Raw genomic sequence first — 16,870 nt, forward strand, 5'->3', positions numbered from 1 at the left:
AACATTAAACCTAAGCCCTCCAACCTCTCCACCTCAAACCTCTGAACCTGATAATTCCCTGCCTACCCTAGAGGAAGCCATAATGTTGTTCGCAGGGGCTTCAGTACAGAAGGTCAAGTCTCTGACCATTAACTCTGGCATCAGTGATAATCCTGACTCTGTAAGGACACACTGGAACAGGGTCATTGGCTGGATGACCTCTGAGGCCTTCAAACTGAAGCACATCTCTGAGCAAGTCAGAAACGACTTCATCAGAGATGCTGAGGCAAGACTACATGAGAGACTTGCCAGAGAAGCTGAAGAAGAAGCCAGGAGGCAAGAAGAAGAAAGAGCTAGACAAGCAGAAATCCAAAGGGCCAAGGAAGCTGAGGCTAAAGCTCTAGCTGATGCTGCTGCTGCTGCTGCTGCTGCTGAAGCTGAAGCAAAGGCAGCTGCAGAAGCTGAAGCCAGAGCTGCTGAAGAACATAGTGCGCTGACTCAGGGGGAGTCCTCTTCTATCATTCCCATGGTTCTCAAGACACTTGAAGAACTTCAGAAAGACCAGAAGGAACTCAGAGCCAGAATGGACAAACAGGACACCGTCAACGACAACATTCAGAACATGCTGGCTCAACTGCTTTAGAGAATGCCTCCGCCTCCCAACCCTTAGGCACTTAGGATTTTTTTGTTTGTTGCCTTGTTTCCCTTGTTCTGATGTTTGCTTGTTTGCTTTCTTGCCATTGTCTCTGTTGCTCTATTATCTGAATATAATATCTTTTTGATTATTTCGTTTAAGTCTTTTTGATTCTGACAAAAAGGGGGAGAAATCAATATAGCTCTGATGAAAATTGCCTAATACCCTAAGCACTCTGCAACATGCTTTTCTTAAAAATAAATTCATCTAACATTGGACTTAAGAAATTGCAGATAGTATCGAACCTTCATTGCTTGGAAGCTCTGGTAAGAACTTCTGAACTCCCTAGCTCATCTCAGGGGGAGCTCCTGATCTGATATTTCCTATTTCATCTGCTATTTAAGTTTGTTTTGTCATCATCAAAAAGGGGGAGATTGTAAGAACAAAAATTGTTCTACAACAGATTCCATGATTTTGATGATAACAAAGGATGAAACCAAAAATGGCACCCTAACGAAAAGTTTCTAAGTGTGCAGGGTTCTAAGGAAAGAAGGAAGAGATCTGATGATGTCATCAGATACAGAATCATATCAGATACAAATTATCAGAAGATCAGAAGCATCTGAAGTAGAAACACGCTCAAGAAGTTCTAACTCTGAGCAAAACAGCAGAATATCAGAAGCATCTGAAGAAGAAGTGCACTCTAGAAGTTCTGACTCTGAACAACGGTATATCATTCCAGAAGCTCTCAGCGTCATCTGAAGACATCATCAGAACTCCTTAAGATAAACATCAGAAGCTCCGAATCAACACAGCAAGATTCCAAGATTCCCAGAGTCACGCAGACTTTGATAATGGATTTCCTAATACAGAAAGAGTAACGTTAACTTCAAATTCAAATGGAAAGGAACTATATTTGGAAAGAAGTTATTCGGGGAGACAAAGTTGTTTTGGCAAGAAACAACAGAAGTTATGGCATTAATTCCTATTCAAGACAAATTATCTGCCATCAATTTCAACGGTCCTTTCACTCCTATATAAAGGACAGCAATCAACATTGAGAGGCGCGCAAGAATACACTGAAACATTGTCTCTCTCTCTCTCAATCTTTCACAAAGCTTTTGCTTAGAACGTGAAACACTCTTTTGTTCTTACTGTAGTAATATTTGCTTATCTTAGAAGCACTCTAGATTACATAGTCTTTTTATCTAGTGTTTTATTTCCTCAAGTGACTCTGCGCAGTCTGTATACTTGAGAGGACTAAGAGATCTTTCTCTTAGACGTTGGTTGTAAACAATCTTTCAAGATTAGTGGATTAAGTCCTTATTGAAGGCGAAATCACCTTGGCCGGGTGGACTGGAGTAGCTTTGTGTTATAAGAGAACCAGTATAAATTCCTTGTGTGGTCTTTATTTTGAAAAAGCGCTTATTTTCGAAAACAATTCAAACCCCCCTTTCTTGTTTTTCTCACCTTCACCTTCATCTGTCCTAGAAACCTCTATGCATTCACCTTCTAAACCTCAAACAGAACCTCCATCTGAACCTCCCACTAAACCTCCATCTGATCCCCTAACTGAACAATTCTCTGAACCTCCTACTAAAACCACCCACACTTCATATGAACCCATTAATCCATCATCTGAACCTAAACCAACCTTCCCAACCCTGGAAGAGTCATTTGCTTTATTTTGATAATCTTCAGCTGTGAAGCTCAAAACACTGTCTAAACAATCTAGCCTAAGTGATAATCCTTCTGAAGTAAGGAATCATTGGAATGGATTTCTCAGATGGATGACATATGAGGTCTTCAAGCTGAAAGGACTCTTTAAACAAGTAAAAAATGACTATATCAGAGAAGCTGAGGAGAGACTAGAGGCATGCATGGCCAAAGAAGATGAAGAGAAATCACGCCAGGAAGCTAAAGAAAAGGCAATATTGGAAGCTGAAGAGCAGGCGAGAAAGGAAGCCGAAGAAAAAGAGGTTGTTGAGGTTGCTGCTACTGAAGCTGAAGCTAAAGCTAAGGCTGACGCTAAAGAAGCAACACATATTACTGTAGAGGAAGCTGCTAAGTCAAATGAATTTGCTTTGACTCGAGGTGAGTCTTCGACATATGGCATCGCTCCGTTGGTGCTCCAAATTCTGGAAGAACTTCAGAAGGAACAACAACTTGTGAGAGCCAGACTCGACAAGCAAGATTCAGTTAACTCCAACATCCAGAATCTTCTCACCCAGCTGCTTCAGAGGATGCCTCCTCCTCCAAACCCTTAGGCACCTTAGTCTTTATGTTTTATGTGTTTTGGCCTCTATGGTTTTTCTTATATGTACTTCTCTCATATTATCTAAATGAAATTTTGTTTTGCACTATATGTTTTTCTCGGTTATGTCTTTTTTAGTCTAAAAAAAAAGGGGATAAATAAATAAATAACCTTCTGATGAAATAAATATCTGATTCTCATAATGCACTGCTTACATCCTAAAACTTTAAATCTATTGCGTAGTCTAAGTTTTCTTACAGGAAGTATCAAATTAAACATCTGGGAAACAAGCTAAGCAACATAAGAGGCTCTAGGAAGAAACTCTAAACTCTCTAAGTATCAGATTTAGGGGGAGCTTGCTTATCTCAGGGGGAGTCATAATATATATGACTCTGAATTTATTTTCCTTTAATTATTGTGAAGTATCATTATTTCATCAACAGTCTGAAGTTTTGTCATCATAAAAAAGGGGGAGATTGTTAGAACAAGATTTTGGTTCTTCAATTTATCTCTAAGTTTTGATGATAACAAAGAGTGAAACATTTTAGTACCCTAATAAAATTCTCTAAGTGTGCAGGACTCTAACGAAAAATGAATTTGATGAAACAACATATGATGTAACACAAAGTCCAGAATAGCTAACTCAGAGTTAAAGGTATCTATTCTGATGCTGAAGACAACAATGTGTAAAAGAATCACCCACAGAATCTGTCATCTGAAGACTCTGGAAACTCTGCATCTTAAGACATCTGAAGGATCCCACATATGAAAACTTTGAAGATCCTTACATCAGAAGATTGTCTAATTGGATATCAGTCAAGAACTTCTGAAGAAGACACAATAGACAACTATCTGAAGAATACAAGATATGAGAAGAGAATCTGAATTCCGTGCACTCTGAATCACGCCAAACAAATCAAAATCAAGAACTTAACAAAGAAGTATTCCAAATATGGTATGAATCTCTATATGGATAATATTGAATACTCTCCAAAACTGCTATGGAAAGGATACTAAAATTAATGTCATTAAGTCCCATAATTGTCAAGAAATCAGCATCAATGCTCCATTCAATGGTATCATCTCCAAGCACTATAAAAGGCCCAACTATCATCATACAAAGACACGAAGCTATTGCATAATAATTCTGCACATCAAAATCAAGTCATACACTAAATTATTATTTTACGTTTTCACACGAGTTATTACTCTAAGTGTGATCATTGATCATTGTTCTTACTATATTCATATTACTTATCTATAAGTACTAAACACTTTCTTGTAATTCTAAAATAGTTGTTGTAAATTTCCTCAAGTGACTTGTGAAGTCGGTAGACTTAAGAGGGCTAAGAGATCAGTGTACTCTTAGACATTTGTTGTAATCTTTCTAGATTATTGGATTAAGTCTTTATTTAAGGCGAAATCACCTTGGTCGGGTGGACTGGAGTAGCTTTGATTTTCAAGCAAACCAGGATAAATTTATGTGTTGTTTGTTATTATCTTTGTCTGTGTAGTGTTTCCAAAAAAATTCATTGCCCGTGAAAACAATTCAAACCCCCTCTTCTTGTTTTTCTCTACCTTCAAAGTTTTCCACTTGAAAAGGATAAAATAAACCTCCCCAATGCTTCGGGTCAACAACCACGAACGGGTCGCAGTTTCTTCTTTAATCAAGTCTTCCACTTGAAAAGGGTAATAAACCTCCCCACGATTCTGGTCATAAACCACGAACGGGTCTCAGTTTCTTCTTTAATTAAGTCTTCCACTTGAAAAGGATAAGCAAACAAGCTCCTAAAAGGGTAACCATTTTTTAAATTGATAACTTCACTGAGGATCTTTAAAGAGATGCGGGTCAGTTAATTTGCTAAAGGATGTCTCAAATAAAGAGAAATTCATCTGTATGGATATTCATCAAACTTCTCACCGGCATTTACTGGGGAGATAACCATAATTTGATAACAGTCTTACTGGGGAATCTGCAATTAGCTATGGTTTACATTGCATGAAGCAGATAAAACACTTGTAATAATCTTCGACAAAGTAATAAATTTCTTCTTCAATGGGGAACCACCAATAGATTCTTCCCAAGGGGACAAAGTATTCAAAGGTGAAAAATAAATGCACTCTCAATCCAGGTTTCATAGCCTAGAGAGACTCAATCATTAAAATTGTCAGAGACCAAGTTCAATCTAGGAGTAAACTAGAAAGAAATTGTCAAACAAGACACTACCCAACGAGGAACGAAACCCAACAGGGGATTTGTCTGATCCATGGATGAAAAGGAAAGAAAAAGAAAATTCTTCTATGAGGGATAACTCTATGGGGAAATAGAAATGATATACACTTTCTACTTAAGATTGACAACTCTATTGGAGAAAAGAAAAGTATCACTTATGGAGAAACACAACCAAGGTGAAGTAATCACATCAAGAATATGCGAAATGAATATGACTATGAATTTAGCTACACATGATCTATGTATGCATGTATGCGTGTTATGTTTATGATGACAAAACAGACACAACAATTAAACTGGTGATGAAATAAACATCACAATATAACCGAATATTCGGCTAACCATCACTGGCGATAAACAACATCGAGGATAAATCTAGATAATCTTTGTCCAATAAAAAAGGACAACCACACGAAATTCGTTTCATTGGGGGTTCCATGCTTCGTATTCAACTGGGGATGAACTAAATTATGTATTCTGCTGGGGAAGAAACCCACACTAAACTGGAGAAACCTAAATCAAAGCTTGGTTGAGGAATTCGTTTTAGTACTTCATTGGGAGAATGTTAAGTCCCAAAGACATCAACTGGGGGATACTGAGCCATACACCTTAACATGTCATAGAAATTTGAAGTAAAGATCCATCATCTGGGGATACTTGCAAGGTAGATCACAAAAACATGTAGTCTTACATTTTGTGGTTTAACCTTTCTTGGAGAAACTGTTGATATTCCTTCTTATATTCACAAATTAAAGGCAAACATACACATTTCTATCAAAAAAAATCTTTTGTTTCAAGACTTGCTACCAAAAGTAAAAATGAAATCTTACAAGATATAATAAAATAAGAATTGCAAATAAATATATAAATTCTCAAATTTTATTGAAGGAATGGTAATCAGCAAATGGCGTGATTCCATGGATCATTTACAAAATTTGGAAAATGGTAATTAAAGGGAAAAGGCTACATTAAAATACGATGACCACTATTCTCCCTAACAACTTTTGAATTCCAAACATTCTTGAGCTTTCAATTGAGAGCCATTTGATTGAGAACTCTTGATGGATAAGGTCGCCTTAGATTATCCAATATGGTATGATGCAGTTACTTGCCATTATCCCTAACTTTTGCCTAGATTTCTGTTTCAGGTTTTCGATCTACCAGGATGATTATTTCTGTTTATGTCTCTAATTTTTTCCTAGACCGCCCTTTCGGGTTTTTAGCCCAACGAGACGCTCAATTTTTGCCTAAGCCACCCTTTCGGGTTTTCAACTTAGCGATCTATTCTTTTATTTTTGTCAGGCGAAGTATTTCTTGACTATATTAACATTTACAGGTTGAGGGGGCTCCTCACCATCCATAGTCGCAAGAATTAATACACCACCAGAAAAGGCTTTCTTGAAAACATATGGGCCATCATAATTAGGAGTCCACTTGCCCCTAGAATCAAAAATGAAAGATTAGATCTTCTTAAGCACGAGGTCCCTTTCTCTAAATACGCGAGGTCAAACCTTTTTGTCAAAATATTTCTGTTCATTCTTTGCTGATACAACTGACCATGGAACAATGTTGTCATCCTATTTTCTTCAATCAAATTCAATTGATCATACTTGCTCTGACACCATTCATCCTCGGACAAGTCAACTTCCATCAAGACTCTCATTTACGGGATCTAAACTTCTATCCGGAGCACTGCTTCCATGCCGTATACCAAAGAGAAAAGAGTTTCCCCTGTTGAAGTATGGACGAATGTGCGATACCCATGCAAAGAAAAAGGGAGCATCTCATGTTAGTCTTTATAAGTCACAACCATCTTTTGAATAATCTTCTTTATGTTCTTGTTTGCAGTTTTGACAACACCGTTCATCTTGGGTCTATAAGGAGAAGAGTTATGGTGTTCAATTTTGAAGTCTGCACACATCTCTTTCATCATTTTATTGTTCAAGTTTGATCCATTATCAGTGATGATCTTGCTTGGAACACCATAACGGCAGATTAGTTGATTTTTTATAAACCTGACAACCACTTGCCTGGTGAGATTGGCATATGACGTTGCTCTAACCCATTTGGTAAAATAGTCAATGGCCACTATTATGATACGATGTTCGTCCGAAGCTTTGGGATCAATCATTCCAATCATATCAACTCCCCACATGGAGAAAGGCTAAAGTGAAGAAATAACGTCGAGAAGAGTTGGAGGTACATGAATCTTGTCGGTATAGATCTGGCATTTGTGACATGTCTTCACATATTTGCAACAATCAGACTCCATTGTCAACCAATAATATCATGCCCTTAACATTTTCTTCGCCATTGCGTGTCCATTGGCATGAGTACCAAAGGACCCTTCATAAATCTCTTTCATTAACATATTTGCTTCGTGTCTATTCATGTATCTGAGCAAGACCATGTCGAAATTTCTTTTATATAGCATATCATCATTCAAAAATAAGTTACCAGCCAATCTTCTCAAAGTTTTCTTGTCTTTGTTCGATTCCCCAAGTGGGTACTCTTGCTTTTGAATAAAGCATTTCATATCATGATACCACGACTTATCATCTTTGACCTCTTTTGCTGAAAACACATGAGCGGGTATCTCAAGGAGCATAACATTAATTTTCGGCACATCATTCCACCGGTTCACAAGAATCATAGAGGACAAAGTGGCTAATGCATATGCTATTTGATTTTCTTCACGGGGAATATGATGAACTCAATTTCATTGAAGAAGGTTGACAACCTCCTTGCATAATCTTTATACAGGACTAAACCGGGTTGAAGAGTTTCCCACTCTCCTTTGATCTGATTGATTACCAAAGCCAAGTCTCCATACATATCCAGAATCTTGATTCTCAAGTCGATAGCTTCTTCGATACCCATAATGCAAGCCTCATACCCTGCCATGTTGTTTGTACAATTGAATGTTAACCTTGCGGTAAAAGGAATGTGGGAACCATGAGGAGTAACAATGATGGGCCCAATTCCATTACCGTAAGCATTAACAGCTCCATTAAATATCAATCCCTAACGGGACCCCGACTCTGGCCCTTCATCTAACAACAGTTCATCATAATCTTTTTCCTTTAAATACATCACATCTTCATCCGGGAAGTCAAACTTGATAGATTGGTAATCATCAATGGGATGGTGAGCCAAATTGTCATCCAATATACTCCCTTTGATGGCTTTCTAGGTATGATACTCAATATCGTATTCTAACAAAAGCATCTGCCAACGAGAAATTCTTCTAGTCAAAGCAAGATTTCCAAACATGTACTTGATTGGATCCATTTTGGATATTAACCAAGTGGTATGATTCAACATATATTGATGGAGATGACGAGCATCCCAAGCTAAGGCACAACAAGTCTTCTCAAGCATAGAATATTGAGACTCACAATTTATGAATTTCTTACTCAGATAGTAAATGGTGTGCTCTTTTTTACTTGTTTTATCTTGTTGGCCAAGCATACAACCCATGGAATCTTCCAATATAGTCAAATACATAATTAGAGGCCTTCCTTCTACTAGAGGACTCAAAATGGGAGGCTCAAGCAAGTATTCTTTGATACTATCAAAAGCTTTTTGGAAATCTTCCATCCAAACACAACCTTGATCTTTTCGAAGAAGCTTGAATATAGGGCCACAAGTAGAAATCATATGAGAAATGAATCTGGAGATGTAGTTCAAACGTCAGAGAAATCCTCTCACTTGCTTTTCAGTTTTAGGCGCGGGTATTTCTTGAATGGCTTTTACTTTGTCGGGATCAACTTCAATTCCTCTTTGGCTAACAATGAAACCTAAGAGCTTCCCTGATCGAACACCAAAAGTGAACTTGTTGGGATTTAGGCGGAGTTTATATTTTCTCAAGCACTGAAATAACTTCAATAAATATTACACATGTTCTTCTTCAGTTCTGGACTTAGAAATCATGTCATCAATATATAATTCAATTTCTTTATGCATCATGTCATGGAAGAGAGTTGTCATGGCTCTTTGATATGTTGCACCAACATTCTTTAAATCGAAAGGCATTACTCAGTAGCAGAATGTCCCCCATGGTGTGATGAATGTTGTTTTCTCCATATCTTTGGGTGTCATTCTAATCTGATTGTATCCAGAGAATCCATCCATGAAAGAGAAGACCTTGAATTTAGCTGTGGTGTAAGCCAACATGTCAATATGTGGTAATGGGAAATCATTCTTTGGACTCGCCTTGTTTAGATCTCTATAGTCGACACACATTCGAACTTTATCGTATTTCTTGGGAACAAGCACTATGTTGGCCAACCATTGAGGGTATTCAAACGTGATAAGTAAGCCTGCATCAATCTGTTTTTGGACTTCCTCTTTGATCTTTATGGCCATATCTGGACGAGTTCTTCTCAATTTCTGCTTGACCGTAGGACATTCTGGCTTCAAAGGCAAATGTTGCTCTATAATATATGTATCCAACCCTGGAATGTCTTGGTAGGACCAAGAAAACACGTCCACGTACTCTCTGAGAAGCTCTATCATTCTCTATTTGATAGCTGGAATAAGAAAAGCTCCAATCTTCACCTTTTTTCTATATTCTTCTGAACCCAAGTTGATTACCTCCACTGGTTCCTTGTATAGCTGAATGGTTTCTTCCTTCTTCTCGAGTGACCGGGAGATATCATCAGGAATCTCTTTAACACTTTCCTCTTCAGCTTCAAATATTGGGAATTCAAAGATGGGGGAGGGCATAGGGTCATAGTTTTTAATGGATGTTTCATGACTTAACCCGCACATGTGATTATGCTTGAATTTAGAAACAGATAACATGGAAAGAAAAAGGTGGCACTTTTACTAATGATTATAAAATCTTGACACAAAAGCCCGACATCAACTCTTTTCCCAGTGAACATCTTATAATGAAATGAGAGAGGAGGGTCCCTTTTGAATGTTCTTCCTATATTGATTAATATATTAGGGTGTTGACTCAGGATAACCCCATAAATCAATGAGGGAAAAGTTATTGACATTTTCACAACATAAGATGCAACATGCTTCATAGTCTGATCAAAAACATAGGAACCAAAATCAAAATTTGACTTGGTCCCAAAAATATAGATGAACTTACCTAGCCCTGTAGCTATATTGGAGGTGTGATTTGTTGGCACCCAATTTGCAGCTCCAGTTCTGTGGAGAACATCATACTTGACACTCAAGGCACTAGCAGAAAATTTCCCTTTCCTTTGCCATTCTTCACTTCCTTAGCAGTAATATCTCTGTAGATGACATTGTCATAGACTTCAATTTCAACTTGTTCTTCATTTCTGCGAAAGAACCTGTTGATTATTTCAGGAGAAAAACTTACACATCTTCCTCTGACATATACTTTTATGAATTCCTTGCTCCTTTTGTTATCACACTCCTTAGAGATGTTCACAATAAACTCTTTGACAAGCATTTCATAGCACTTGCCAAAGCCTGTTACAGTTTTCATTAAACCATCTTCTTGAATCAAACTTAACACCTCTTTACATTCAAAAGCATCCTTCCCCAATTCCCTTTCAAGTGCTAACCTTCTTTGATAAACAAATTTCCATTTTTCAACATTTTCAACAGAGTGAAAATAAATGTTGTCAAGTGGAACTTCAGGAATATTAGTTGGTATCTTCTTCCAAGAGGCTTGCTTTCTGGAAGTAGAGATGATCAGATTCAACATAATGATCAGATTCAATATCATGATCAAATTCACTAGATTCAGAGGGAACTTCCTTCCTTTTCAAGGACTTCTTATTAGACATGGGAGTAACCACCTTGCTCCATCTTTTAGTGGGACCAACACTAGCTTTCTTCCTGACAAATTTGGAGGGAGTGGTGGAGGATCCAACAACTTGGCCTTTTCTGTTCTTCAACCTTTTAGCTATGCCAGAAGCAAGTCTTTTCCCAATAGGAACATCATCAGAGTCAAATTTCCTTAATATTAATAATGTTAGTGGGTTGATCAACAAGGTTTTTATCTTTGTTACCCAACTCATTAGTTATATCTTCAGACCCTTCGTTGTCTTGTGATTTCTCAAGAGACAAAGTAGGTGCATGCATATCAGGATTATCAATGGGGTCCTTAGTATTTTTATCCGGTTGGGACAGGGATGTGGAGACACCCGACACGACATTTATCTTGGGGTCAATCCCCAATACTTGAGAGATCAACACACGAATATTCTTATCAACATCATTTCTGTCAACAATGACCACACTAGATTTACTTAAGGTAGTAACAGATCTAGGTTTATTGTTGGTTTCAGAAGCTTCAACATTTTCCATAACATTTGTTGCAATGGGACAATCTTTAGACACATCAACATTAGGTTCAATGCTGATGGGATCGAGATACAAACTAGGCATGGACATGGTTTTCTTCATAATCGTTGGGGGTTCAGGATCATTCATACCTCTAGCAGTTATGGAGGGAGTGAAAAGGGTACTTACTTTAGTAGGCCCCCCTTTTCTTGAAGATGAAGTTATGGCCTTTCTCATGGAAGTTGCATGGATAGGAACGATCGAGAGGGTAACGAATCAGTAATGACATCAGAGAGATCTAACCCAATGCTAATATTTTTAAGGTTTGATTGCTCTTTGAAGGATTTGCTTGCAATGGAGACAAAAGGTTATGACATTTTGGAAGTTTTTGGTTGAGAGGAGATAGAGAGATGAAGATGTCTGAGAACGAGTTTGAGAGAGAGAATGCAGAGGTTAGCGTGAAGGTGGCTAGGGTGTTGTGTTGGGAAAATAAGAAAAATTTGTAATGATGGACTTTGAGTTTTGTGCAAAGTTAAGTGGAGGGAAGAGAAAATTTGATTTCCATTTCTCCCCTTCAGTAATTGTTATAATTCTTCCAGCATGAAAATGCCCAATTGCCCTTTAGTTTTTCAAATTGATTTACATCTAAAGATTTGGTAAAAATGTATGCTAGTTTTTTGCAGTAGTTACATGCTCAAGAGTGACAATTTTGTCTTCCACCAGATCCCTAATAAAGTGATGGAGGATATCAATATGCTTAGTTCTGTTGTGCTGAATAGGGTTCTTGGAAATGTTAATAGCACTTTGTAGCGGTAAATTCATGACCATCAAGCTATGGATAAGCTAGACGTCAATTAAACCAGAGTTTCCACCACGCTTTTATTGTTTCCAAGGGAAAAGGGAAAAGTATGAACAAAACCCAAAAATAATAAGTTTTCAAATCAAAACTAATAAAATGCAAGAGATTACAGGTAAGGGGATTGGTTAGACAAAGGGAAGGTGTTAGCACGCAAAGTGTCCTAGGTACTCCCGGGGAGCCATTTCTTGTGTGCATATGTGTTTTTGTACAAAATGATGTTTGCAATAAATAGAATGGAGGGATGAGAAAAGAATTCATTAATTATATTTTTGTGTTTGACAAGACCTTCGGACTTGTGCCTACGTACCAACATAAAATGAGGGATCAAAACCTCATAGTTCGTGGTATAAATTTCGAAGTGAATGAGTTGCTTTTAACAAAATTTTGAATTTAACAAAGGCACCAGAGGCCTAAAAAGGTTTGAATGAGTGTTAGTTCTTTTTGGCTTTTGAAATTTTAAGTCAAGTATAGTTAAATTCATTTACAAGTTTGATTAAGAAAGTGAGTTTGAAAATGCAATGGCATAAGGCCAAAGTTTCTAATTTGCAATATGCCCTAAGTTTAGAAAAACAAACACAAGCAAAGAAGATTTTAAAAGGAGGGAGAGGTTTTGAAATTAAAGAAGTGGGGAGGAGATGAAGAGACTAATCCTAAGCAAAAATTTAAAATTTAAGAGTTGAAAAGATTTGACCAATGGGTTACGATCCCGTAGACAAAAATGTCATATAGAAACCCAAATTCCCCTTGGACTTTAGAATCAAGCAATATCAATACACAAATAGCAAGATGAATAGTAAGGCATCAAATAAAGATATCCACATCCAAGATTAGCAATTCCATGATCTTCTTCATAATTCCCCATGTATCAGGTGACTTCAAAGATAGGCATTAGACACAGGTTCAGAATAACAACTTCAATATGATCATGTTGCAGATGAACTCCAATGGATCTTCAATATTGTATCAAATGAAAGTTCACTTCATAAGCACTTGGTTTTTTTGAAAGTTGGCATTGGCCAAGTCATTTGCATAGGGAGTGTTGCCTAATTCTAAGTCCAATGTCTCAGATCAAATCCAACAGTCCACACAATTTTTTTTAGAGTTTTTGTTGTTATTATGTACATTAAGGTCAAAAGACCACAACACAAACAAGTATAAAAATGGCATTAAAGTAAACAAATTGAATGGTATGAGTAATGGCAAATGAAATAAGACTTAAAATTAAAGTGCATAAAAGTAAATGGCTTAAAATTAAATGTTAGTTGTTAGTTGATTAGAAGTTAGTATTGCTTTTGATTTTTTTTGTTTAAGTCATTCTTTGGAGAATACTCAACCCACTTATCACAAGAATGGATCCTTGAACCAAGACATCTTCCAAAGGAAGGAAAAAAGGTCAAGTTTCCACACAATACCATGAAAGAGGGGAGACTTACAATCTCACTTACTAGAATTCTATGCCTTTTTGTGTCAACAATTTAGTGCTATGTTAAGCAATCGTAATTGGACTTATATAGAAGTCACAACTATTTGAGGCCGGACAATAAGAACTTTAGTGTTAATGCATGTTAGAGACATGGTATTATGAACCATGTTCCTAAAACATACCACACTTAAAAAGAATATGCAAAAGAGGTGGACCTAATCTCATCCACACTTATGTTGATTTTACAATCAACTAGCCTTAGGATATGAAGATATCATAGGTCTATGAAATGAATGAGAAGAGAATGGGATTGAGATGAAGAGGGAGGGGAAATGAAATTAACACAAATTGGTCAAAGGAGGACTTTTATCAAGTTAAAATCATTCATTCATTTTGGGAGATGAAATGTACATTTCATCAATCCCCTAAATCCAATGATTTTAACTCAACAAGGTCAAATCAATCTTGACCAATGCCCAACAACACAAGTCAAACTCAACAAGTCAATATCAAACGCTCAACACAATTTATTTTGCAATTAAACAATTAAAATCAATTAAATAATGCACCAAATTAAATTATGGTTTGTCAAATTCCTAAAACCTAATCAAAACACTAAAGAAATATCCATGAGATTCATCATAGGTCAAACAAGGTCAAAGGACCTTGGAGAAAAAATTTCATAATTTTTGGAAACTTAAAACTGTTTTTAAACAATTAAAAATATTCACAAAATTAATTAAATCATGAAGAATATTAATAATGATCCAAAAAATAATTTTAATTCAGAAAATGAAAGAGGAATTTATTTAAATTTTTTTGGTGAAACTCTCATATTTTTTGGATCAATATTAAAATTAATATGAATTAATGAAAATATAACAAATAAAATGAAAATCAGAAAATGATTAAAAACACGGACCACTTGGTCTCCCTTATTAATTGAGGTGGCAGATCAAGTGGCTCTCATCGTGCTTTCCACCATGATCTTGAGTTAGCGCGCCACACAAGTGGTAATACAAGCCAACGTGTGAGATTAAAACATTTGAAATGGATCTTGTGGTTCTGATGACTGCTAACTTACCACCGGAGCCAAAGCTCTGGTCTCTTTCTCCGGTGAGCCTCACCGGACTGGTTCAGTCACAACCATCACCAAAATTAAAAAGAAGGACATGATTTTAAAGTAAAAATGGCACTGACCTCGAATCTGGCATCAATTTATCCAAACTCCAAGTATATTGAGAGATACAAGGAGTTAAAATTTGAGTTGCACGATCTGAGTTGCTTCGATTTGACCTCAAAGTAACTCAATCTTGTTGCCTACATTGGTAGGACTTCAGACAACCAAAGATCCAAGAGAATTATGGAAAATTGAGTGAGAATCGAAGAGATGAAAATTTCTAGAAAATACCTTTAATGTAGGTCTGAATTCGATGGTTCTTGCTCTTGTTTGTGCTTGATCTTGCTCAGGATGCTTGAAGGAGTAGAATAGAATGATCAAAAGGCTTTGGATTCGTGGAGATTTGAATCTCAAAACAGTGAGATTCAAACTCAATTTCCAAATGGAAATTATCAAGATTATCCTTTGGAATGGGAGGGTTTGAATGCTTGGGATCAAAGATGGCACGCAGGGTCCTCAATTCTAAACCTAGAGGTCTCTATTTATAGCCAATTGATTTGATATTTGAACACTTGAACATGGAACCCAAAAATAGCAATGAGTGATGCATGGGTGCATGGGCGTGTACAAGCCCATGAAATCATGTCATTTGGTCCATAATTGAATACAAACAAGTCTGAGATCATGTTGGAATGTCAGGCATTGGTGTGTGGGAATTTGAAGTTCAATCTTGCCAAATGATGATGCAATGTTCAATCCATGCGCAACCCATTCAAATCTTGTCCAAAATGGATGAAATTAGACTTTTTGGAAAGGCCAGATCAAGAGGAACAACTTTCATGTTGGAAACTTTTTAATTTGAAGCTTGGATCATGATGAATTTTGAGGTGTAAGTTTGGAAAATCAAACATGTTAAAAAAAATTCTAAGTGTCAAGCCATATGTTCACTTATTCCACCTTGGCTAACTTTTTATGTGAGCTCCAAATGAGAAACGTTCCTCCATCAAAGTTGTATCTATCTGAAAGTCCTTAAAAATTGTCGCAAATTTAACCTCATTTGGATTTAATATGAAGTAGTTATGCATTTTTGAAGTTGAGGAAAATCACTTGTTCAATGGCATTGGTCCCAAATGACCTATAATGTATCCTCATATCACATGCACATAAAAGTTTAATTAGCTCTTCCTCTAAACATGAAAGTTGAAGTAGAAATCTTGAATTATATTTTGCAACTTGGAAATATTTCATCTCATAAAAATTGAGCAAGTTATGGCCTTGGGAAGTTGACCTCAAAATTAGGGTTTAGACAAAATGACCTATAATCTTTCACCATAAAAAATACCTTTCTAAGAAACATTAGCTCTATACCTCAACATGAAAGTTGTTTGGAATGTCATTTAGAGTAACTTTTCTCTTGGAATAATTTTCATATGATAAAAATTGTAGGCGATAGAGTCTAGGGAACCCCAATTTTGATTAGATGAATTCCTCTGGTCAACCACCATGAACCAACTCGCTAGCTTGCCATTCTCTTGACTTTTGGGACTCATGGAGGATCATATATGCATAAGATGATGAAATTTGAAGTATCCCTTTCAATATTTGATCAATTATTGAAGAAGCTTGTTGAAGAAGTTACACAAGATACCCAGATGAATTAGGGTTTCCAAGGCAAACCAACTCCAAACTCTTGATGATTTCTTTATAAAAATAATATTTTAAGATAATTGGGATCCATATATGATGCTTAGATCCATAGTAAACCAATCTTGATTGAGCTCCTTGCACTGAGGGTCTTAGACCCTTGATGTGAGCTTGATAGATCAAAGGTGAGCACATGCCCTACCTACAAAAGAGTTAGTTTATACAAAGAAATATTTTTGGTATTTTGGTTAGTAAAATGATAAAAATACAAAGTATGATACAATCACATGATGCTTGATGATCTCTCCAAATGCAAACCCAATGAGTGAGAGGTAAGGAGGATGCCAAGATATGATCCCAATGCCAATGCATATGATGAGATAACATGAGGGATCTTAGGGTCAAAATTGGGGTCTTAAACACTTAGGTTATCATAGTACAATGTTATGAC

At 36.6% G+C, this 16,870-nt stretch overlaps 1 protein-coding gene across 1 annotated transcript; it reads left to right on the forward strand.

Annotated features, from left to right (window-relative positions):
• Positions 1-2,403: 2,403 nt before the first annotated feature.
• On the forward strand, positions 2,404-2,880 carry LOC127136818 (eukaryotic translation initiation factor 4 gamma-like). The gene has a single exon (XM_051063338.1). It carries the CDS (start codon positions 2,404-2,406, stop codon positions 2,878-2,880), a length of 477 nt encoding a protein of 158 aa, XP_050919295.1.
• Positions 2,881-16,870: the final 13,990 nt, after the last annotated feature.

This window comes from Lathyrus oleraceus, chromosome 4 (assembly GCF_024323335.1).
Source record: "Lathyrus oleraceus cultivar Zhongwan6 chromosome 4, CAAS_Psat_ZW6_1.0, whole genome shotgun sequence".
Lineage (NCBI taxonomy): Eukaryota > Viridiplantae > Streptophyta > Magnoliopsida > Fabales > Fabaceae > Lathyrus > Lathyrus oleraceus.

Bases quoted from the DNA above. Each gene is read 5' to 3' on its own strand.
- LOC127136818 (XM_051063338.1), top strand. From the start codon at position 2,404: ATGACATATGAGGTCTTCAAGCTGAAAGGACTCTTTAAACAAGTAAAA.